The 26,943-nt window shown below is 30.5% G+C and overlaps 2 protein-coding genes across 5 annotated transcripts in view; both read left to right on the top strand.

Annotated features, from left to right (window-relative positions):
* Hrb87f (Heterogeneous nuclear ribonucleoprotein at 87F) overlaps window positions 1–26,492 on the top strand; it is a 30,669-nt gene extending 4,177 nt beyond the window's left edge. Inside the window, exons 2-7 of one of the 4 annotated variants that reach the window (XM_076315626.1) lie at window positions 990–1,201; window positions 1,301–1,613; window positions 1,706–1,952; window positions 2,105–2,254; window positions 3,357–3,522; window positions 24,526–26,492. In XM_076315626.1, the coding sequence (XP_076171741.1) occupies window positions 990–1,201; window positions 1,301–1,613; window positions 1,706–1,952; window positions 2,105–2,254; window positions 3,357–3,490 (1,056 nt within the window). In that variant the 3' untranslated portion in view covers window positions 3,491–3,522; window positions 24,526–26,492. Of the gene's footprint in view, window positions 1–989; window positions 1,202–1,300; window positions 1,614–1,705; window positions 1,953–2,104; window positions 2,255–3,356; window positions 3,523–18,173; window positions 18,315–20,142; window positions 22,674–24,525 lie in introns of those variants that run through there. The other 3 variants (XM_076315627.1, XM_076315628.1, XM_076315623.1) reach the window with 3 other exon arrangements.
* LOC143148861 (uncharacterized) lies at window positions 8,469–11,769 on the top strand. Its single transcript, XM_076315629.1, has 2 exons — window positions 8,469–9,184; window positions 9,290–11,769. The coding sequence occupies exons 1-2, from the start codon at window positions 9,181–9,183 to the stop codon at window positions 9,595–9,597; spliced, it is 312 nt and encodes a 103-aa protein (XP_076171744.1). The 5' UTR covers window positions 8,469–9,180; the 3' UTR covers window positions 9,598–11,769.
* Window positions 26,493–26,943: the final 451 nt, after the last annotated feature.

Genomic DNA, 26,943 nt, shown 5'->3' with positions numbered 1-26,943 from the left:
CAAGAAGATTTTGTCTGACGAAATTTGGTTAAAAACGTATTCCATATTACTTTCTTCATTGTCTTTTTGCAATGGAAATTTAGTCGAATACATTTATTAATACAGTAAAAAAATTTTACATTGTATTCTTTCCGAACTTGCATGGCATTCTCAGTATCGATTTTGTTTATAGACTTAATAATCCAATTTATAGAACATCGAGTATAATGAGCTTTGAAGGTCTTTATAATACCTTGATTTAGAGGTTGAAGTAAGGATATTGTATTTGCTGGAATATAGAGCACTTCTACGCCTTTTACGTTTAGCTCATGGTACGGCAGATTGGCCAAGGGTATTGTCTAGTATTACAAAAGTTTTAAATGGTAGTTCTTTAGTATCGAGATACTTTCCGATTTCGGGAACAAAACATGGATGGAACCCATCGAGAAAAAGGAGTACTTGTTGTCCACGCTTTTTGTTATGCATCTAGAGTACTGATAATTCCTGTTCATTTTTTTCTTTCAATACTCAAGGGATTTTTGTTATTTATAAATAAAACTAGTCTTGATTTGCACAAACCTGTCGTAAAAAATATCCCGATTTATTTTAACACGATCCAGAACAAAGCAAAATCAATTTATAACGATTTAAAGGAAAATGAAGATAAAAGATCCAAGATTAAAGAATTTAATGCACGCAAAGGATGGTTTGAATCATTTCAGAAAAAAAGATTTTGAAAAATGTAAAAATAGAGAAACAATGTCCAACTATTAGACAGCAAATCAATTCTCGAGTGTTTCCAAAGACATAATCAAAGAGATAGGATATTTGTCTGAACAAGTTTTCAATGAGAATGAGATTACAACTTTATGAATTTCCTTTTTATCTTTTACAATTGTTCTTACACTAGATTCATTAGTGATAACATATTCGTTTATTATTGAAAAGTGTGGTGTAAAACAAAAATTATTATTTTGTTTTTCAATTGTATAAATATTTTGGTGTTGCAGGACGGCAAAAACGAACCCGAACATGTTAGAAAATTATTTATTGGTGGCTTAGATTATAGAACTACAGACGATTCTCTAAAGAAACATTTCGAAAAATGGGGAGAAATTGTCGACGTAGTTGTAATGAAAGATCCAAAAACAAAGCGGTCTAGAGGATTTGGTTTTATTACTTACTCGCGTGCTCATATGGTAGATGATGCTCAGAATGCAAGGTTGTGTATATATATATATATATATATATGTAATAAATCGAATTTAAATTTGAGCTTATTGAGATTAATAATTGTATACTTTTATGTACATTGTTATAGGCCACATAGAGTAGATGGGCGTGTAGTTGAACCTAAAAGAGCTGTTCCTAGGCAAGAAATTGGTAGACCAGAAGCTGGTGCAACAGTAAAAAAATTGTTTGTGGGTGGTTTGAAAGATGATCACGAAGAAGAAGATCTTAGACAATATTTTCAGAGTTACGGTAGCATAAATTCAATCAGTATTGTCACGGACAAAGAAACGGGCAAAAAACGTGGTTTCGGTTTTGTCGAATTCGATGATTATGATCCCGTCGATAAAATTTGCTTACAACGTAATCATCAAATACGTGGCAAACACGTTGATGTGAAAAAGGTAAAAGGAAAAAAAAAAGAAAATAATATAGAATATATGTAGTCAAATAAAATATATCATAGAATTCCAGAATAATTTTATAACGTTTATAGGCTTTAAGCAGAGCGGAAATGGCTTCTGCATCTAGTGGCGGTGGCAGCGGCGGCGGTAGTAGCAGAGGAGGACAAAACGTAGGAAGAGGACCTCGCGGTGGAAATCAGGGTGGTGGTAACTGGGGTGGACGAGGAAGCGGCGGTGGCGGAGATTGGAATAATGGTGGTAATCAAGGTGGTTATGGTGGAGGTAATCAAGGAGGTTGGGGCGGTAATGGTCCTTGGGAGAATCAGAATCAAGGTAAAGGTTCGCAGAAAAATAAACTCTACCCACCTTACTAAGTATTATCTATATATATTTATATATATATATATATATATATATATATATTTATATATATATTTATATATATACATATTAATTAATTTTGAACACGTTTTAATAAATATACTTTTAAGGAGGTGGATGGGGAGGTCAAGGAGGACAAGGTGGATATAACAGTGGTGGAAATTGGAGTAATGATAACTTCGGAGGAGGATATCAACAAGGCTATGGCGGTGGTCCGGTTCGGAATAATTTTAACTCTGGAGGAAGACCTGCTCCCTATGGTAATAATATGTGTTCTTAGTGGCCAATAATCTGCAAATTCGAGGTGGCTACCACCTTTCTGTGGATAAAGTTGCTTCTGTTCTTCTCAAAAGCCAATGCGTCTATTTAAGTCTTTATTAGTTATTATAATATAATGTTAATTATGTTATAATGCGTGACATGCATAAGAATATTGTACGTAATAATTTTACGCAGTCGCACAAGGAGTGTTCTGTTTTTAAATATTTTAGACTTACATGTCAATAATTTTATAATACGTAAAAAAATTATTTATTACAGTTTTCATAGGTAAATTATGTATTTAGATTGATGCAAGTTTATTGACACTTCTCGCTCATTCTTCAATTTTTTATAACTCGAAAAATAAGGTACATAGGACATATGTTTATGTGACTTTTTATTTTTACTTATTTTAGTGTGCAAATTCATCCTTTAAAGTATGGACATGTATTATTGCATCCCCTTGTATATAAATTTACACAAGAATCAATCCAATATTTGTTAATTAACAGAACGTAAAAAGTAAAAGTAAAAATAATTTAATTTTAAATTTCATGATTAAGATAAATGTTACAGCGTATGTTTTATAAACAAATTAACGATGATCTAGATTTGTAAATTTATCAATGAACTCAAATAATTTTTGTTTATCATTAAGTAATTAAAAATTTATGTAGTATGTTAAAATTAATTCTAGCTACGCTATTATCGTTAATATTAATATATTTTAACTTAAATCAAGACACATGGTGCGACGTTACAGACAGAAGCTCCTTTATCCATTTCTTCTATTCTAAAGCAGTTTGCTCACAATACTTTCATAAAGAGAAATAATTATTTTACATAAGTATCTTGTTTTAAATAATTATTTTGAAAATTTATATTATTAACATATTATTCTTATTGAAATAACAAACAAAAATCTTAGATTGCAATATATTCAGTTTTCTTAAATTTGAGTAAAAATATTTAATTTGACTAAATGTTTCTCTTAGTACAGTTTAAATGATGTACATGGTTGATACCATATTCTGGTGAACGTGATAATTTATTATATTGTAAATTTGTACTAATTTTATGATCTTTTTGTATGATTTCTAGGTCCAATGGGTGGTGGAAATTCTGGAGGTGGTGGTGGAGGTGGTGGTTATGGTAATCAAGGAGGCTATGGTAGCAGTTCTCTTGGAGGTGGAAATATGGGAGGTGGAGGCGGTGGCGGTGGAAGAAGATATTAAAACACTTTTACTCATGGGTGCTCCCTCACATGGTAAGCATAAATTTATCATAATTATTATTATTCCGTCCGGGATTATTAAAATGATGTACATTTTTAGCACATATACAAAATAGAATATCACTATATAAAAATTAAATTTTATTAAATAAATAATATCATGTATGTTATATGAACCGTTGTTATTTAGTTATATAAATAAGAATTATGTGACAATTTATTTTGCTTGATGAAAACATTGGATTTTTAAACAATTAATTAAACTAAAGTAAAAGTTTTTCTATGATGTCTATATTGAAATGACAATTACAATAAAGTGTTTTCTTCGTTAAGTGGAGTTATATGTAAGTGGTACAACAGAGGAAAGGTATTAGAAAAAAGTATTAGTATCTTTCAGTTTTGCTATTAGCAAAGAACATACTTTTTGCATAAATCAGGCAGTATTAATTGGCTCTGTTTGAGGAAAATACGACACGTCAATCGTATATCTTTTCTTCTTTTTGATAAACTTCTACTTGTCGTGTGGTGGAGAATTACGCTATTGCCGATCGCATGATGAAGCGGTTCGATCTTCCTGGAACATTTAAAAAAGAAGTAACAATTTTTTGTTCGATAAAGATCAACGAAAATTCACGGGAAAAAATCAATAGAAATACTGGTATTAAAAATTTCTCAATTTTTTTTTAAACATTTTATATTTTTATCGTCGGATAAATCGTAACGTCCGTAGTTTAAATAGCCTTCATGCGACTAATCTATAAATGACAAGTCGCATGAATCACTATGGAATAACAGTGTTGTATTGGTAACTTTTGCTGCCTTGAACACTCTCCATGGAAAACGTTACATTTTCGTTAAAATTTCGGACTTTGCCTTAATATTTGAAAAGAGTATCATTGAAATATATAATTTTAAGAGAATGCAAACAAATATATTTTTTGAAACTGTGAAGAAATTTAAACCTTTAGAAGTTTTTAAAATATTGTGTTAGTCATAGTTCACACGAATTAGAGTGGCATGGACGTTACGTCTAATTTAAACATATATAAGATGTATACCTGTATCAAAATGCTATACCAGACTTGCCCTCTTTTAAGTTTAGATATTAAGTACTTTTGCCTTTCTTATTGGCATTCAATATTATGTAATAAAACGTGATCGATACGGACAAAGATTTCTATGAATACAAATTCTATGTCAAAATTTAAAAGTACATTAAAATGTAGGAAATATCACCCAAACAAAACCGGCACAATATAAATAAAAAGCTGGACATAAACACCTGAAATACCTAAGACAATATCTAATTACAATTGACTGACAAAATAATTCACTAGAGGAATAATTTTCATCTTACTTTTCCGCGATTAATACTAATTTCCGACATTGAGAAAGTTTCAAATTATAAGTTAATAAACGAGATCGGTACTTTTAACCAGAGCTTTTTCGTATTTCTGCAGAAGATAAACAAATATGTGAAAAGATACTCTGTTAAATATCGTTTAGAAGTTTTATCCACCTTGAATAAATAATGTTGTTCATTGGATCGATACTTTGTTTTACTTTTTAAATATTACGGTGTTATTAATAGAATATTATTGTGCGACTAGTTGCTTTATCGGTTGGTCGGATGAAGGTTAAATTTGAGCCGCTTTATCACGAAGCTAGTATCGTGGTTCTGTACATTTAAACTGCGCAGCAGTAATGCTATTTAATGTTTAATCCGCGTGACAACTAAAAGGTTGTCAAAAAAGGAGAAAAGGGGTACCGCAAACTGAATTACGTGACCCTCGAACGGTACGAATTTAGTGATCATTACGTTAGAAGGAGCACGAGCTTTTTGCTACAATCGCATTTCAACTTATTAAATTGGCCATCGTTAGCGTCTGTCGTTTATTACTAGCGCGAAGTTGTAGCGTGTCATCTTAGGTCTGTTAAAGAGCTTCAAATTAGAGGAACGTGTTAGAGAGCCTAAAGTTTTACTTAATGTAGCGTTATTATGAGTGTATTTAGTTAAATCGAGTTTAGATCGAACCACGATTTTAGAAAATTCTTTGAATTATCTAATCGGAGGACAAAATAACCGTATCTACGCTCTCTAGCACTAATCCGTGGAGCCAGATGTGTACACCAGGGATTCAAACTCTTCCAGATATAACTGTTTCAAACTGTTGAAAACTGTTCTTAATGAAATCATTCCGAAAAATTGAAATAATATCTCATAAATAATACGGATAGGAACGATTTTCGTATCGGTTTTATATCAGTTCCATCACCAATTCCTTGACAAATTGTAACTATAAAATGTAGAATATATTTTTTATGCGATGTACGATGATAATTTATACAAAATAAAATTTAGCGAACAAATCGTGCATACAATAAGCATTCGAACAACGGAATTTTTTCTCGATACACGTACATGAATTATTCCCATCACTGTTTATGTTTATTCAGCTCGAGCGGCGGTTTTTGATTTAGATAATAGATCGTCAAGAAAGGCATATTTAATAAATGATTAAACTCAATGTTTCATGCTTCCTCGAGAAGGAGCAGTTATGAAACTTTGTGTGCTTTTTTTTTAAATAATTATTTAAAAACTTGATTTATCTTATATCATACCTAACAAGGGAAGAACTCCTCTATTGATTGGTCTCCTGATTTCAATTTGTTTTTGTAGAATAACAGCAAAGGGGTTCCTTGTGATGTGTGTACAATATTAGGTGTAGTTGTTTGATCGTTTGAAAGATCTAAATAATAACCCTCAATATATATTGAAAATATAAACACAGAACTTTAAAGCATCATTGATGTAACGAAATATGTGTGTAGGTGTTAAATTGATGGTCCAAAGATCGATTTTCGTTTATTCAAATTAATTTTGATGCAACAATGGTTGGTGATATTTTTAACCCTTTGCACTCGAGAGGTGGTTCTCACTCACCACTAAGTTTGACGCAATAAGTCGAGTGGTAACGATTTTTATTTAAGTTTGATTTCTCTGGAACTTCGAATATTGATCTCAATCAGCATCACGAATGGATTTCTAGGCTTACATATAATCTTACAAAGTGTAGAATGATGCACCTTCAAATGGCTATAATAAGATTTTCTTATTTCAAAATAGTCCGTGATCACGGATCAAGAGCTGCATCTTCGACGTCAATCTGAGCGTGGTAGTCGTGGCAATAGGAATATTATTTTTAAATTTTTTGAACCCTATAAGCATGAAATGTGATAATGAGATCAACTCAAGTGAAGATGAGTTTGATTTTTCGCTGTTAAACGATGAAATTGCATTTATACGTAGAGCACACAATGATAGAGAGAAAAAAAGTTTGCTGCATTGTCGATTGAGCGAATAATTTTGTGACTCACTGCATTTATGCAACGAATGATGCAACATCTATTACGACGCACCTTCTTTTAACGTTCAGCGTTAGAAAAATTATTTTTGTACTAAATGAAACAAATTACAGCTCTCACGTGAAAAAATTTTATTATTAAAAAATAAAGTCTCCTGTAACATGCATATCAAATACATTGAACAATTCTGTAAGGAGATAGTGTTGAAACCAATATAGAACCGATACTAGAAGATGAATACAGAACTATTATAGAATTGATACAGAACTATTATAGAACAAATAATTTGTAGAAGTGTGCATGTAAATAAAATAAAACAAACAAGACAAGTGCAGTTTTAAATATAATTATCTTTATAATTATAATTAAGTTTATAATACAATTATCTACACTGCGTAACAGAATTATTGGATCACATTCAATTTTAAGAGTTTCAATAACTGATTGAACCTTTTTCTGTGAACCAACTTGTATAAATAATTTACCGTTTTGAAAAACTTTTGATATGGTTTACAAGTCTTAGTCCATTCATTAATGGTTGTTAATAGCAAAAGTTGATTTTCACACTGTGATAAAACTGTATGACCATTTCGATAAATAGCAGCTATTATTAAATAATTAATGGTAAAGAATGATAACAACATTAATGTAATAATATCATAAATACATTCCTTCCTAGAATTGATCAATATCTGGAACAATGCTGGCTGAAGATTCTGTCAGGATTTCAACAACTTAGTTATTGTTTGTTATTTGCACAAATACAACGTATTGTGTGTGTGTTTTTTTCATTTACATTTTTAGCGTTTCAAGGCAAATATAATGACCTATAATTGAACATCATTTAAGGTTACACAAAGTCAAGTGTAATGGAAAATGAATTGCTTCAAGGCACTGTTCGGATATTGTACTGATTTAATTAATTTTTTGTCTACATACTATTGCAACAAATGTTCAGAATGATGACTCTAAGCACCAATGCATTTTCTAAAGTACGCCGATATAGAAAATATTGTACGACAAATTTTATTCGAATCAATCGGAATGCAAGCTTATCTTATACACTATGGCTTCTCAAGTTATTGGCAGTTTGCTGTACATTTGTTGTTTTAACGTTTCCCATAAATAACATTTCAAAAGTATTAAATCTGAAGAATGGTGCGGGCCATTTGTTATACAGTGACTGTCGCGTAAAATCGTATATCTAGCGATTCAGCCGATTTTTGTTCGTAAATCTTGAAATTTGCAGTAAATAAATACATATAAAGGCGCATAATTTAATGCTTCTTTATTTATGTATTACAAAAGTAAAATAAAACTTTCAGTAATTGTTAATATATAAATAACGATATATCAGATATAATACTTTTGTAAAGAGTATAATATTATGTGTACTTGTATTATTATGAAAATTAATACAAAACTTTGTTAGGAATTAACACTAACCGTACCAAACGCAATCAAAATACCGCATTCAAGATTTAATTTAAAATTGTACATTCATTGTTATTTCTTTCATTCATCTGACTTTATATAAATTCTTATATTATCTGATTAATCAATTTCTCAGTTTTTTGGAGGGGGCTTTTTTTATTACCAAGGAAAACAGCTTGTTTACCGCGAGTGGTTGTTTAACTGTTTGAGAAATTTACATCTTTCTCTAAAGTACTCCTCTTAAGAAGCTATGCAGCAAAAGAAGTCCTCGAATTAAAATTAAAAAAGAAAAGAAGAACATGCAGTTTTGAGGATTTGGAAAACCGCCTTCAGATGTGGTTTTTAGAACAGCTGACAATGAGAAATACGTTCACGGATATATTATTACAAGAGAAAGCATTGAAAATAGGAAACAAAATTGGAATATCGTCCTCATTCAATGCCAGTAGAGGGGCTGGTTAACGAAATTTAAAGATTGTCAATTATTAAAGTCACCAAAAGATTCGAGGTCACTTCCAGTCTGTCGCACTAGCCACGACAGGAGTGGATAGAGAGACTACTTGCAATGAAATATGAATGACGACCTATAACGAGACAATCCTGTAGTTTCATAGAAGTATCAGGTCCAGGAGTATATGCCAAACGAAATATTATGTTTGGTAAAACAAAAACGACATTTTCTTTGATAATAGATAATCTTATTATTGGAAACATAAAAAAAAAAAATGTATAGAAGCAGAAGTGTTGCAAGTTTTAGGAAATGAATGGTATCTGTCCGTAGCATAATTATACGCCTTCGTTGGAATTTTACACGCAAGTGGTGCTCATCAAGCAAGGAACCTGTTCGTACCTGTGGAATTCGAAATCGGGAGCTGCCTTTTTTCTAAAACTATGAGTAGGAACTCTTTCACAGAAATTTTAAAATTTCTCCGATTTGATAAAAAACAAAAAATGTATCGAATCCAACGTTTAAAAACCGACAAATTTGCTCTAATTTCAGATGTGTGGAACAGATTCATCCAGAATAGTCGAAGTAGCTACAAGCCGGATATGAATCTGACTATTGACGAGCAACTATTCCCTACAAAAGCTAGATGTAAATTCACGCAATACATGTCGAATAAATTCGATGAATTTGGTATCAAGTTTTGGCTAGCATCGGATATCAAGAATAAATGTGTTCTAAACGGATTTCCATATTTAGGACAAGATGAAACGAGACTCTGGAAAAAATACTACGACGGACAATTTTCTTACGAGTGCGTCACTGACGAAAAAATTGTTGGCAAAACGCACGATATTATTTGAAACTATTCGGACTAACAGAAGAGAATTGCCCAAACTCGCGAAAGCGACAAAGAATAACTTGAAATTTTTCTCAACTGTAATTTATAAATCAGATGATTGTACTCTGACAATTTATAAGAACAAGCCAAGCAAAAAAGTTACCGTACTAAATTCGAGATATAAATGTGTAAAAACCGAAGACAATAGAAAGCGAGTACCTGAAACTGTTACGTACTATAATAAAACTAAATTTGGTGTCGATTTGACTGACCAAATGGCGTGAAAATACATCAAATCCGAATGTTGTAGATGATCTGTATAAGTGTTTTCGACATCTTTGATTTGACCGGTATAAATTGATCGATACTTTATAGGAAAATAACTGGACAATTTATATCGAGACAATGATTTATTTTAGAATTATCAGAAGAGCTTGTCACAGATTATCACGAATTTCTCCGAGAAGAAAAGGAAAACATACAGGGAACCATGTCAAGCGATCAAAAAAAGAAACCGGACTGTGTTTATATCTCGATGTTGGTGTCGGTTAACGTTTTATGGCTTTGGGTCATAGTTCTGTATGCCCTTGTGCATCAATATACCATGTGTTATTGAGCACTGAACATAGTAACGTGAATTAAGGGCAATTTAGCAGAAGTGTGATTGTGTTGTTTTGCGGTATCAAAATGAATCTTAAGTTTGAACAACGTGCAAACGTGAAGTTTTATATAAAACTTCAGAAATCTGCTACAAATACAAAATGCTGCAATAAGTTTATTGCAATGATACCATGGGTCACATTCAATGTTTTTAGTGGTACTTGTTACTAAGTTCAAAGACCACGCATCAGCACAACTTCAAAAATGTTAGCAAAATTAACCAAATTATTCGTGCTAACCGGCGAAAACATTCGTCGAAAAATCTCGGAACTGTGGAAAAACAAGAACAAGTCATCCCATACATACTTGTGACTTCTTATTTCAAAAAATGAAATCGAAGCTCAAGAAACAACGTTTCGAACCGTGGATGAAATACAAAGTCAATTGCAACAGATGCTAGAGGAGAAAATAATTTCCAAAAAGCGTTTGAGGCATGGTGGCACCGTTGAGATCGCTGTACTAATGCAAAAGGAAACTATTTTGAAGGGGACAGAAGCAAAATTTACATTTGTTGAATAACAACATTTTTATAAACACAGACCGGTTTCTTTTGAATCACACCACGTGTTTCACATTTGTGAAAAATATACCAAATAAGATTTTACAAGGGTAATAAAACGATTGAATTTTGTATAGTTTACAAATAATTTATCTGCAGAAAACGTATGAAGGAGAAATCTGCGATTTGTAGAAAGTGTAATGAATTGTTTATATTACTTATAAAAATGAAAATATATTATAATTTTCATTTATAGAAATGAAAGTTTATTTGAAATCGGTCAAATGACCGCTTACTGTAAGAATAGATCTATTAATGTTAAAAACTAGAATATGTGACATCTATGAAAGTTGTCTTACACAAAAAATCGTTTACTACAAAGTGTGGTGATTCCTCAAATTAAAATCGATGAACAATAGACTCAAAGCTGCAGAACAGAACAAAGGAAATTCTACAAAGTATCAAACATATTTTACAGCAATTATTATTTGTTGTCTTCAGATCCAAGTAGATGGGCGATTTTTATTGTGAGTTTACTCTCACGAAGGTATTCAAAGTGACGATAATCTTATTTATTCTTTTTTTGTAGAAGTATGTATCTTTTATGTTGTTGTTTAACGATAAATATAAATCATAACTTTTAAAGTTTAATCTTGTTTTATACTTGTGTATAATTTAATAATTTAAGAAAAAATGAATGGCTCAGCAGTGATGAACGATTTTCAGTGTAATCGGCTGTAGCTTTGCCAGAATTTGAATGGCATTGACCTTCAATTATAGGTCATTGTATTCGTCTTAAAACACAATAAGTGATTTTTGACAAAAAAAAGAAGATAATGATACGGAGGGTAATCGAAATAATTCCCAATGACATTCCATTATTCGGAAGGTGAAAGAATGTAATAAATCAAAGAAAGTCGAATATTCCTACTGCCATAATGAATTTTGAACCGCAGATTTTTAATTATTTTTCTTTTGAGAAGAGCTTATAGAACTAATTGTAAAGGAGAATAATAAATATATCCAGAAACAAGGTTTATCGAGATTGTATTTTAACACCCTTCATTATTTGTCTATATAGCTACAAAATGTTATTGCGGGGCTATTTTGTTATTAGCATACTAATGTTTTTCTGAGCACTAAATTGTTAGCAAAAATTAGTTTATATGAAAGGTTATAGAAATTTCGAGATGTTCTAAACACTGATAATCGAAACGTTATTTAAAATATAGATTCATTTAAGACTGCACAGGGCTTGTTTACTTTATTTATTACGAGTATGTCTATTTTAAATGAAAAAGTGATAAATACTTAAAGGTACAAAAGAATTACTTGTACGAAAGTTGTTTCTGATGTAATTTTGTGGTATCTTCAAATATTTACGACATATTATTGCTTTTGTATTTACATGAGACAAAGTAAAGTAGATACGAAAACTCTCATTGGAACAATAGTTGTGATCGATATGATAATTAATTTCAGAGCTTTGTAGTATTTTACATAACGATTTTTTTTTGTACATAATAAGTATACCGAAATTGATGTTATATAATAGTTTTATATTTACCAGTCCCTGGTATCTATGTACACACATGCACATGCTCCTTCCCTATTCACATCTGTATTGCCAGAGTTAATTTATATTTAAAAAGTATTACTTTCATATGTTTATAATGTCTTTTTTTTTCGCGGTGGAAATTTTCCAAAGACATCCTCGACCTTGGGGTGGAACCGGGGGTAGTGTGATAGTTTCCACATCCGACATTTTCGGTTGTGGAAACTTCCTACTAAAATTCTCACGGTGGTCATCTTCGCACGATTTTGGGGGCACACCGGAAACTGCGAACAGCATAACATTCGGTGCCCCATCTCTGTGCAGTAGGGGTGATATATAACATTTTATTGGATTGATCAACTTTACTTATGGAATGATTATGTCCATTAATGATTTGTAATTTTATTTTTTATTTTTCCTTGCTACATCATCTCTTGATCAAGTTATTTATGCTTTGTGGATGTTTGTGCAAAAATAAACAAAACGGGCTTTGGTGACCCTATTTTTTCACAATATGCATTTAAAAGTATTTCTTTCTTTCGGAAATATTTAGTTTCACCAATTATGATTTGTTTGACATCATTAGGAAAGTCTTTTCCATTTCTTATTATCTTTGTTAAATATGTATTTTTTAAATATAAAAACTTGCTTAAAGAAATGCTTATAAAAAATTGTTAATATGTATATGATACCCTTTATTTAGGCAATTAGTTTGTTGCTCTGTATACTCAAGTGAAAAAGAGTTTCTACCAAAGATTTATCAATGGGCAACTCTTAGCCTAACATATAATACAATTGAAATATTTTACTGTAAACATTTTTCATTATTTATTATGTGAAAACATTTTAGAACGAGTTGAAAGCTCTTCCTTGAGAATATTTTTTAAAAAAGTGGGATATATTTCTTTAATTTTCAGTTCAGTATGAATATATTACTGAAACACGACAATGTTTGAACTCTTTTTACTTATATGTTATACTAATTATTTCTGCAATATCTACAGTTGCATATCATTAAAAATGGTTTGAATAAAATCATGTTGGGACTTAATTTCGATGCGAAAATATTAGAAAACCACTAGTAATATTTTCATGAAAATACAATGTCAAATGTACAAATTTTATTTATGATTGGTGAATGAAATTCATTCTTACTTACGTATATTATTGTTTTTAACTGGACCGTCAGTTGCTCGAGCTGTAGGAACATAAACTGTGATGGGGCGATCTTACAACAAGGATTTAATGTATATACATTTTTAATTAAAAATATTTGTACTCAATGTAATTAAGAAACTAACACTATTAATTACTAGAGTCATTATTCTTTTATTTATTGAAATTTAGAGCAGAAGATATTGTAGAAACACTTTGTAAAATCTTTTTATGACTATTACGTAGAAAAAGAGTTATATAGTTTTTGACAAGTAATTGGCAACAATGTCGGTGAAAAATTATTTAACTATCTTATTAAAATTAAACATTTTGTTTTTTCTTTATTTCTTGTATTATTTTTATTAAGTGATCTATGCATAAATTTTGTAAAATTTGCTATTGCTTCTAGTTATGTAATCATAGTAATTCCAAGATTTTAAATGCATATTAGCGTTATCTGTGCCTTAATAGAAATGTGAGAGGTTTCGAATAAAAATTTAATATTTATAAATACGATATTATTATGAATGTATGTATTATCCGTCAACGAAAAGAAGGTACAGCGTGCTTACACCCTCGCTCCGCCCATAATCGGTTGCCACTCCTACGATCGCAAGCAAGAATCGTCATTGGCGTAGGTTTCTAATCAAGTGTTGACTATTAAGAAACAGAATGGTATTGTTCCTCTTTAAATACTATCACGAATTCGATAAGTTGTTCGTAATGAAAAAATGAATAGAATTTAATATGTGTAGTAATCATTAATATTTTGAAAATTATTTACAGCGAAAAGAACTAATTTGTATTTATTAAAAATAATATAAATTCGCATACACTAATTTCTATTAAGATAAAATCTATATAATTACAATTTACACAAAAAAAGTCATCTTAGTATTAAAGCAGGTATAACTTTTATAATTTGTAATGCAAAAAAATGTAAAGGTTATGCATGTTTTAAATTTAATATGACCTGTTTTTGTGTAAATTATAATTATATAGAATATATCTATAAGCGGATTTATATAATTTTGAATAAATACAAATTAGTTCTTCTCGTTGTAAATAATTTTCAAAATATTTAGATTATTACGCATATTAAATTGTATTCAGTTTTTTATTACGAACAACTTATCGAATTAGTGATACTATTTAAACAGAAACGAAATCATTCTGTTCCTTAATAGCTAACATTTGATTAGAAGGCTACGCCAATGTGCAGTATTCTCTTTCATTCGGTCTCACTATGATCGCCGTCTTCGACTAATGGCGATTCTTGCTTGCGATCGTAGGAGTGGCAACGGACTACGGGAGGAGTGAAGATGCAAAAATGTTGTGCTTTGTTTTCGTGGTCGAATGGTATGTGTACTGTACGCGAGAAGAAGACTAACGAGTGTTTACATCTTCACTATAACTTACAGTTTCCTAACTTCCGTACCACGTACACATTGTTGCTATTGACCGAGGATGATGATGAGGATCAACAGCGACCAAGAGAAAAACAATGTGTGTGATGGAGGGTGGGGGGCTGGTAGTCTGTAAACTAAAGTGAGGATGTAAACTCTCGTTATAAGATTCTATTTACACATAATGTATTTGTACAGTGGGTGTCATTTACTTACATACAAGTAGTATTCTAATTTCCGAATCGCATATTCCTAGAAAGCTAGCACAAGTATCTGAACTACAGGGTAATTCAGAAATATATGTCCATGCTTCAAAAATTCGATTCTTTTTTTTCTTAACACTACTAAACGTTTTCTTTAATTATGTATAACTCGAAAATTAAGGTATAGAGGTCATACGTTTATAGGACATCTTTTGCTTGTGTGAGTATTCATGTATTTTTGAAGTACCCTGTACCTATCTTCATCAGTTGAAAATTTCAACTGTAATATAAGAACAGTAATAAGAATAAGTACATTTTTTACATGTATTTACATATCGGGGTCCTCTAAGTTAAAACGACACAGAGGAAGGACCATTGTCACATCACTTGTGACGTCACAGTTGCATCTTTATGCAGATACATTGACACGTTTGGCTAAGTTGAGCACGTGTAGAAGTCTATCGCGTGAGAAAAAACGCGTGAAACGAAACACCACAAAGTGAAATGCAATTCAGAAACGTTTTGTATCTCACTTGTGTTTTATTTCGTTCATGTTCCTTATTAAGCATAAATAAATGAAAACTTTATCATTAGATAATGGAAGGAGGATCAAATTTTGTGAAAACGTAGTTAAGACAGTTTTACAAGGTTTCTAGGAAAATTACAATGTTTGGAAATTAAAATACAACTAGTATGTAAGTAAATGGCTATTGACATATACAGTATTGTCTTGTAGGTTGTTATTCGTGTTCTGTTTTAAGTAGTCTTTCTAGTCTAGAGGACACATGACACCTTTGGTAGCTTTGATAATTAATCTTATATTGTGACGATCTTTAAATTTCGTTAACCAGCCCTTACTAGCATTGAATGAAGACGGTATCCCAATTTTATTTCCTTTCATAACCGTGAATGGATTTCTTATTGTCAGCTGTTCTAAAAACCCACGTCTGAAGGCGATTTTCCAAATTTTCGAAACTGCACGTCCTTCTTCTTCTTTTATTTTAATTTGTGGACTCTTAACAAGCTGTGCAGCAAATAGAGTACGGAAATTAAAATAAAAAAAAAGGACCTGCAGTTTTGAGGATTTGGAAAAACGCCTTCAGACGTGGTTTGTAGAACAACTGACAATAAGAAATAATCCATTCTTACAGGACATATTATTACAGGAGAAAACATTGGAAATAGGAAATTAAATTAGGATACCGTCTTCATTTAATGCCAATAGAGGGGCTGGTTAATGAAATATAAAGATTGTTACAATATAAGATCAGTTATCACAGCTGTCAAAGACTCGAGCGAAGTGCAGTTTGTTGCACTTGCCACGGCAAAGAACAGAAGAATTGCACAATAGAGATTATTTTCGTTATAAGTTGTGCCTGTTCCCCAAGTAGACGACCTATAACGAGACAATAGTGTACTTTTAAGCAGAGAAAGTACAATACAGAATTAAGACCCAATAAGTCGAAGATATTTCATTTTAACCGTTTGCCAACTGAGCAATTTATTAAAAGGAAACGATCAATATTATGTTAACGTACGAAGTGCGTAAACGAATAATTACAGATGATCAGAATTTTATATTTTAATGTACTTTATTTAGGGGGGGATTATGTTTATATTGAGACCGATATCAAAAAATCAATCCATCAAATATATTATTTTTATGATAGGTTTTTAAATATATAGTACCAGATTAATGTTTTCGGACAAACTGTTCGTTCTATAAATTGATATATTAAATTTTTTCATGTTCATTAAATTAATATTGTACCATATCTTAATAACGAAACAAGAATGTTTAAACAAAATGTCTTAGTTGTTGTAATGAATATTTCCAAATAAATTGTTTTCAATAATATATATAAATGCATTTGATGAAAATATCAATTGTTCTTAAAATTGATAGGCGTTTTGATAACGATTTGAATGGAACCTTCTTACGTAGATAAAAAAGCGATAAATTGTTGATCCATGTTTGGCCGTTTGCGTAGATAAACAATAATTTACGATATTTCAATATTTCGTTATTTCTTTTTGCAATTAAATTGATTTTGTACTATTTGCAAGCAAAGCATAAAAATATTTTAAGAATGTATATTGTACATGGTGTAATAGATTAATGTTATAACCTGAAATATATTTTCAAACCATGTCAATCATTTTCTCATGTTCTATCGTAAGATTTTGGTAGAAGCATACCAAACTGCATAAACGTTTGTGTTGAAATCATAAATTTGATCTATAATTTCACGTGTACTGTTGTTTTTGAGAATCGGTTCTTTATGATTTTGTAATTTCTTAATTTTGTTAAATATCATTTATTGTTCGATAAATAACGACAGTCTATTCTCTTGTACTGCAAAGATTTGTTGAGCACATTTGAATAGAATTAGGGATATATCATTACACGTATATAATGTAAGAATAATGTTATTATCAAACTATTTCAATACTTTTGATTTCATAAGGTGAAATAAAACATCCAGGGAAAATTTTTTAATTGACACATAACATAACAAACTGCGATTTGTTAACAGTAAATACGTGCGATCAAGCAATATTAACGTATTTAAAAATATCAGTTGAACAAAAATATTGTTTGTCCGAATTCATGTCTACGGTACTATATAAATAAAAACTATAGAAATTATACGTTAGTATCTATGTTTCATGGTAAAAGTAAGCAGTTAGTTGTTCTAAATATTATCACGTATTTAACACTAACTGTTTAAGTATTTAATTAAGCAGTTTGAATGGCTTTGAATATAGTTACATTATGAAATTTCGTTATGTCTTTTTTAAGAATTCAAATGTTATGAAATTGTCCTTCATTACCATTTTGTTAATAAAACGATCAACTTAAATAAACCGAGCTAGATTTCGAATAATAAGTAAGGTTATTATAGTTCTATTTTGTGATTCTTTTATAATATAATATTTTGATATTTAAAAATAACAATACAGTATATGTTGTTCTTTATAATAATAGATACACGCTAACAAATGTCATGGAACTACTTTCGTAGTAATAGAAAATATTTAGCTCAAAATTTATAGATTTTTACAGTTTGAGTATTTGCAATCATCTGAACTAATAGATTTATGACTTTTGAACCTCAGGTGAACCTTCTACTTGTCTTCTAGTCGCCAGTACTTCTGTACTGTTTAGTATTGGAGCAGGCAGGGCTATAAGGCTAGAGACAAGACCAGGCAGGACAATCAGGATACAGGACAGAGAAGCGTCATCTCTTAGATCACAGTGAGGGAGGCTATTGATTGTATTTCTTTTGGTATCTAGCACCTACCATATATATTTTACATATTCTACCATTTATGTGAAAATATTGCATCACAATTTTCTAGACTGTGCTTGCACGTATTGTGTAGCACATATGATATCCAACAGAAAAGTAAATAATTATTAACATTTAACTGGCGTCACCGTTAGAAAACAAGAGACCCATTAATTTGATCATTCAATTGCTGTGTCTAGGGATACATCCGTGCCATCCAAATAATAAACTGTGTAATACTTTGCTACGTTCACTTCTGTAACATCTTCGAAAATGACTACAGATATAGGATTTTGCAATAGACGTTGGAGAGCACGATTGTTTCTCTAATTTAGTAAAATGTATTGAAATAGCGGTCCATGTAAGAATCTAGGTTTTACTACGTTGATGCAGACTTTTATTTCATAATAAGAAAGGTGATTCTTATATAGACCAAAAATCTCAGGATAAAATGAAAAACGCATGAAAAAGTGTCAATATGAAATTAATCAATGAATTAAAAGGAAAATCAGATAGTACTAATATCAGTTAGCATTTTTGTAGGTTACCTAGATTAACTAATTATTATTTTTTAAGTTGTAATGTTTTAAGAGTTAGCTAATAAAATTGACCAGAACCTTTTCCATGTCACACTTTAATTTATATATAAAAATTTCAGTAGTATTGGATAAGTCTGAGGTAAAAGAACCTTCTATGAGGTAAAAGAATAGGGAAGCATAGTTGTCTAGATTGATAAGGGCACATCTAATTGATATATAATTGACATTATTGACAAGTCTCAAATACTATGTATAATAGAACAACATATTTGTATCCTCGGCAAACTGTGTAGTCAATGAAAGCACTGTTAAGGGCTTCATATTTACATGTATTCACAGTATTAAATAATTTGTACATAATGAAAACCTGTGACCAATTTTATATTGTTCTAATAATATCTAAGATTAAGATACACGGATTTATGAATGAAGGGATACGTTGAATTGGATATTTTATACGTAAATATCTGTTGTAAATTATATATGGTAAAGGCATTAAAAATGCAATATGTATAGACATATGTCGAATTTCGTCAGTCATTTCTTTAAATAATAATTGAAAAACATGAAAAATTAAATAAAAACAATTATGTGCTTACGAATTGCTTTTTATAAAATGAATATTGTTTTGGATTCGTATTTAATGAAAAATATATAGAATTGTACGAAAATTTTAGCATATGCCACCATTGCCTCCTAAAATTGTAATAAATTGATATTTCTCAATAGATGCAACTCAATTTGTTGTTTAGTTTTTCTTCGTATCCCTCTTAATTAAATCCACTTTTGAAAGGTAAAGCATTTAATCAGTGTTGTACAAAACAACAATAAATAAATGATTTGGATAATACTATTTAATTTTCATCGTACTTCTTTATTTATTATGTTGTCGTTTAAAACCACGTTACGATCATTCAGAATTAATACATTAACATAACACATTTGCATTTGTGATTCATAAAATTCTAATAATATCTTAGAAGAGTCGCAATTATTGATAGTGATCAGTGAAATAATATGTCGAATATAAATTATATTTCAATAAAACATTTCGTCCTGTTCATATTTCGTAGCTTATTTTTAATATACATTTGAATGTAACAGTATAAATAACCAGAAAAACTCTACTAAAATGAGTTTAGAATTAAACCACATTACAATAAATACTCTAGCAAGTGAGTTTTATGGACTACAATATTTCCTTGAAAAGTGTTCGGCGATGAAACTCTTTCACGTTCAATATCGCTTATATTTCAGTAATCGACGCTGTTTTGTCTTGGGCTGCGTTCGACCTTTGCACGTATTGGTCGATAAGGAGAGTGAACGGTACGTACTAAAAACGTGAGCGAGGGAACTTCAATCTACCAGCACCCGAAAGCAATTTTTTCTATGCGCAGGATGAGTCCATTCATTAATGAAAATCGTAATTTTCATAGTTTTCATTATATCTTCATGAGAATACTGCCAATAAATTAGCGAGGTTTTTCAAATGTAAACACGACTTCCGATCAAATTCGTGTTATCGCTTTTTTTGATTACACGTAATTCGAATCAATGTTGAATTCCGCGGAATCGTGTTCAATTAAATATAATCATTTTTTCCGATGAAAACAAATCTCGTCAATCCATTGGCCCGTACTTGTAATGACAACAGAATAAAAAAAAATAGGAAAATTAAAATTTTTATTAATGGATCAATAACTCTTCTTATATATTAGATTAGAACAAAAGTTCATAGCGTTTTGTAAGTGAAATTCGAAGACAATGTTTAAATATTTGTACATAGGTTTGTACATATTTGTCATTCTGTTCTATTAATTTTCATCACCTTTGCGACAGCTTTATGGTTCTTGCAAGTTTTCAGGGAATTGAGGTTTTTTTTAACGAAGAGAATTTTTTAGAGAGTTATAACTTCTATAATTGAGCTATTGTTAACAAGATTATTGCAATTGTCATCTACAGCAATGCCAATATCCATATTTTCAATATCTATGTTCTTTATTTTGCGAACTTAATTTGTCCCTTGGCGTCAAATTGATACTACAATGACAAAGAATTGAAATAAAAAAAGTATACCATTAAATATGTAAACTCTTTCTATTGAAAATATAAAAGGTGATTGTTTCTAATAATAAACCCATGTACAGAGCACATAATTTTTTTACATTTGTCGCAACGTGTACTATCTATATTTGCATTAGGTTTTCTCTTATGTGTGTCGTATAAGGTACTTTATATTGTCTACTTGCCGTACGCAAGGATTTTCCACTTTCCATATCTTTTATGGCTTTTCATATTCGTAACCAGTATTTAACCGTTTGAGTCCCATGGAGCATTGAATAAACACCGTCGAAGAATCCCAAACAGCGCGACCGCGCTTTCTGTATATGAGTACGAGAAGACCCAAGCAGCGCGATAGCGCTTCGTTTATTTTACGTCGATAAATCCCAAGCGGCGCGATAGCGCTTCGTTTCTTTTAAAATGAATCGCATGGTTTTAAATGCATATATAATCTACAAGGAAAGAGTTAAATAAGTTTTTTCCCCTAGGCCTTATTAGTTATTCGTTCAGAACATCAACTATTGGAAAAAATTATTAAGAGTAAAGCAATGTATTATTGCACTATTATTATAGTATTATACCTATTGTAAAATGTATTATTTACATTAAAAGAAGGAGCTGTAAGATATATTTGCGTCAATAAATCTGAACGTACGACTTCGACATAAAATCTGAATTTTGATCACGCTGCTTGGGACTACGAACATAATAGTATATACGTATATACGTAGACTAATGGTCTACGAACATTTTTTCAATCGAATAACTCGAAAAATATTGAGATTCTATCTGTGTGCCTGTGCGTATGTGTGTGTGTGTGTGTGTGTGTGATTTGAAAGTAAGAAGACACCTAATATGAGTTCCAAAGTTTCAATAATATCAAAAATCCATAGTCTGCATCTTCTTATGAGAGAAAGACGCATCGAAGCATAATTCTTCAGAATATGTAAATATGTCTTTCGTTTCACCCACGCAAGAAACAAATACACGTGTCGCAACGTCATTCATTGAAAAACGCTATGAACTTTTGTTGCAATCGAACACCTGCCTTATTGCCCTCACTTGAACAGTTCCCAAGATTGGGAGGAATATCGATATACATCCAAATAAACATTTATCTCTACTCTGAGATTTATGTAAATTGTTGGCTTGGATTTTGTCACTTGAAAGCGAAAGTTACTGTACTACTTTTAAAGTTTGGTAAGTGAACATCTTTCAAGGAATAAATGTATATTCACTAATACACAGAAATTACATACATTTATAGTTACATTGTTTATACCTATAAAGAAACGATCCGAGGTGTCTTACGATTTTAACGTATTTTTATGCGATTTTAACGTATTTTTATGCGATTGTGAATCGTATTATATGCGATTAATAATATATTCGGCAAATGGAATTCTATTTCCACGACAGCAAGTATTTATATCAATTGCCTGTTTAACACCAACCGAACGACAGTGACCTATATTCACGATACATATTATAAGTTACATTGTATACAAGTTCAATTATTTATATCTTAGAAATTATCGAGTCTCTACATTTAATATTTTACACGTAACAACAGAAACATGTACGCTACTAGCTTATCCTAGCCCGGACATGTCTACAAGTGGAGGAGGTCCTTATACAGTTGATTCCTTCACTATGCGTCGTTATCGAAAATGGCATTTAGTTGGACATTTTACTTGTTAAATAATAAATAATACACTACCAATAAATTCACCAGAGATTTTCGTATTGTGCTCACAGTGTATAATCTTTTTTACGATGCATCGTCAGCTGTGGTTACAAGGCAGAGTAGAATAAAGTGTTTAAACTTTAAAGTGTAACTAGAACATGGTTGTCCCAGAACATCAAATTTACAGAAGAAGAAAACCTCCGAATCTTTCCTTAATAGTAAATACCATTTGTTCAAAAAATGTTAAATAAACAATGTTTTATATCACGTAGAGGTAATATATGTGCTTTTAATAAATATTTTGAATCTACTGTTTAAGAATTTGAATTTATTTAAAAAATTGTTTGAATATATATAAACTTCTTAAACAGTAAATTTAAAATATTTACTAAAAGTGAACATGACACACACGCACACACACACACAAAACTTATTGGATTCTTGAATAGAAAAATTGTTAAATATATTTTCATTACAATAGTTTTCGTTGGAATATTTTTCAAGAGATCGAAATAGGAATGTTATTCGTTTCATTATACATAAATATTAATTCCTTTTATATACAGCATTTATTAAAATATTGTACAGCACTGATTATACGTAAAGTTTCGATACTCGTTCAAAAGAAAAGAAAAGAAATTCTAATTTTGTTACGCACTTACCATATTAAAAATTGAATTTTCTAATTTTCACACGAGTTTATTTTAGCTCATCACGCCGTTTCTTTTCAAGATAATGGATTTATTAGCGAAATTTTATTTTCTTATAGTAAGTTTAGTGTGATTGTTAGGTAGTACAGTTAAGGAGTAACAATTAATTAGACAGGTAGAGTCTTCTTTTCTGAGAATAATACACACTCAACATCCAAGGGTAGCCTAGCTAGATTAATCTGGCAGAATTTTAGTATTGAAAATTAGTAGTAAGAGTGGAAAACGAAAGAAGAAACTAAAAACGGGCAGGTAGCAGAGCAAAAGGATTCTGAACTACGCAGCGAGCTAGGCTTTGCTAGGCTTCTTGCTAGCCTCTGTTGTACAACCGCAGGTAGGAATATTAGATTGATTTGTTTAGATATAGGGCCATGAATGGCGGAGTGTGCATGATATAATGTTTTATAATATTTCTCCTGAATTCTGTTGTTAACTTAACAATTAGTTATTTTTCTCAAAAAAGGTTAAAGCAAAAGTATATTATATTATATCTAGTTAAAGCTATAATTATCTTTAGCATATTTATATTTAGCTTTGTCCTGTCTTATGAATTAATATGTTCTACAAATCCAAGATGTTATTTTATTTTGAATATTTTAATAATACGTAATATGAAAACAGAATTATTGGATATACTTAATATGATAAATCAATATTGTAATATATACTTATGTGGGGCCCATGAGAAGATTAATAAATGGGTTTTACTTTGATCAGAATAATTAAAAATTTCGATTACAAATCACTTATAGAGCCATATGTTAAGTTAAATGTGACTTGTATTATCACGTGTTATTTTGTTTTATCTTCAGAATTTTTTTTTATCTTATTAATATTCGTAAACAAAATTTCATTTTCAATGTCAAGTCTTTTATACCTGCAGGATACATTCAACACTTATGACTTCTAATGAAGTTGGGTATCCTGATTTATATTTCATGCAATACTAAGACAGGAACGGATAGTGTATCATTTGATGCTTTCATTATTAATAATTTCCACAGTTAATAAGTACATATTAAAAATGTGCAACATATTAAATAATAATGATAAAAATCTATTTTGGCTTACACATTAAGTATATAAGAAGGAGATAGTAATTATTTTTATTTTACTTCCTGTGTATTAATTGCTATCTTTCATTTTCATTAATTTCTGGTTTACCATTTGGGCTGGTACTCCCAGAGCGCTCTGTGTCACAACTGCCATTATCAGTCAGTCGTCATGGGAGGTAAGTTAAAGTAAGTCAATTAATTTTTTTTACTCCCTTAAAACTTGACAAACTTTGCTACTAAGATCGTAGCATTTAGGAAACTGTTGAAAATTTGTAGTACATGATTTACATTGAGACAGTTTAAAAAGATTTTTATCTAATCAATTTGTATTTTAATAACTGATTGATAAATTCACTTTGAAATATTAGTGTAATGGAAAGTAACATTACCGTATAATATATTATCGATTTAGTTCATAAATCACTGAGCGTATTTTTATAGTTGTGTTTACATTCCCAGTCCAGTTACAGTCTCACTAGCTGCCTAGTTCAAACTAGCTCCTTTATTAATAATATTTGCAAATACGATATTATTATGAATGTATGTATTATCTGTTCACGAGAAGAAGATACAGCGTGTTTACATCCTTGCTCCGCCCATAGTCGGTTGCCACTCCTACGATTGCAAGCAAGAATCGTCATTGGCCAAAGACGGTATACTTAGCGAGACCGAGTGAGAGAATACTGTGTCATTGGCGTAGGTTTCTAATCAAATGTTGACTATTAAGAAACAGAATGATTTCGTTCCTGTTTAAATACTATCATTGATTCAATAAGTTTATCATAATGAAAACATGAATACAATTTAATATGCGTAATAATCATTAATACTTTGAAAATTATTTATAGCGAAATAACTAATTTGTATTTATTAAAAAGAACAAATCCGCTTATACTCATTTCTATCTACATAAATTCTACATAATTACAATTTACATACTAAAATTAAAACAAGCATAACCTTTACATTTTCTTACATTACAAATCATAGAAGTTACATTTGTTTTAATACTAACATAACTTGTTTTTGTATAAATTGTAATTACATAAAGTATCTTGATAGAAATGAGTAAAGCCGGATTTATATTATTTTTAATAAATACAAATTAGTTTTTTTTGCTATAGATAATTTTCAAAATGTTAATGATTATCACGCGTATTAATTTCTATTCATTTTTTCATTACGAACAATTTATTGAATTAACGGTAGTACTTAAATTGTAAGCAAATTATTCTGTTTACAAATACTTGACGATTTATTGGGAGCCTATGCCGATGCACTTTACTTACAAATTCATTCTCACTTGGACTTGGGATCACCGCCCTCGGTTTTCGTTACTGCCTTCGGCCAATGGCGATTCTTGCTTGCGATCGTAGGAGTGGCAATGTACTATGGGAGGAGCAAAGATGTAAACACGCTGTGCATTCTTCTCATGGACGGATAATAGATACAATGACTGTCTGTAGTCGACTAACATTAGTATCTTATAATTTTGTCCTACCAGAAAATCAAACCATTAGCTTTCTTGGAAGTGTTTCGACGCTTTGTGTTTGTTTACATCGTGAGAAATACTACTCTTCTATGCTATCGTCGTTCTTGTTACGTATACAAGCTGATACATATGTTTTTAAAAGCAGAGAAGTACTTATTTAGTAATCAAAGGATGATAAGAGATTGTAAATAATCGTGCAGAATTATAACTAATAAATTGATAAAAATACAAAGTTTCATTTATGACATTTCAATGCCGTACTGAAAATATGCACAGGTTTATGAACTCACTCGATAATATTTGTAACTAAAGAGATAGCATATATATCATAAAGGGTCATGACAGTGATTCAATTTTTTAGTTAAATTATAAAATGCAACATGTGAGTATTTTATGCAATATTTTTACAATAATATTTTAAAAGACATATTTCATTGCAAACTATTTAAAAACCATATTTCGTAGAATTTACATTATAAATACGATTTACATCACTGGAAAATAATAATTTGTATGGACTAATTATTCAAATTAATTTTCAGCAATATAACGTTAATGTATAACTTTTTTAAGGAATGTAATAAACTCGGATACATACCTACCTACATGTCGTTTTCTTTTGTACAAAACCCTAAACACTCTTAATTAAAGAATGCACCACATTGTTATTCATTATAAATAATGTTTATAGGTAAGTTTTAGATTATGAATGTAATTTAAGTGACTTGAATGTACAATCGATCATATTATACGGGGATTGATTAGAAGAGACTGTGAAACCTTCTGGTCCAACACTAAGAGTTGGCTCAATTGTTCGACCAAGGATACTTTTTCGACGACTAATACCACCATACCTTTTTTCCTTCTGTATTTCGATATTTCCCATATTTGAGAAAATAACAAAAGATCTAGTGATTTGTACTTTCTCTCTTTAAACAAAGGTCAAACGGACTAATCTAAGTGTGAATGGCAGCGTCGGTTTACCCTTCAAAGACCTTAACTGAACAGTCGAGTTGACTCTTAGCTTAGCTTAGTAATTATGTTTCAGGAAGAGAA

The sequence above is a fragment of the Ptiloglossa arizonensis genome, chromosome 7 (genome assembly GCF_051014685.1).
Source record: "Ptiloglossa arizonensis isolate GNS036 chromosome 7, iyPtiAriz1_principal, whole genome shotgun sequence".
NCBI classification, from domain to species: Eukaryota; Metazoa; Arthropoda; class Insecta; order Hymenoptera; family Colletidae; genus Ptiloglossa; species Ptiloglossa arizonensis.
This window is presented reverse-complemented; position numbering and strand designations above follow the sequence as displayed.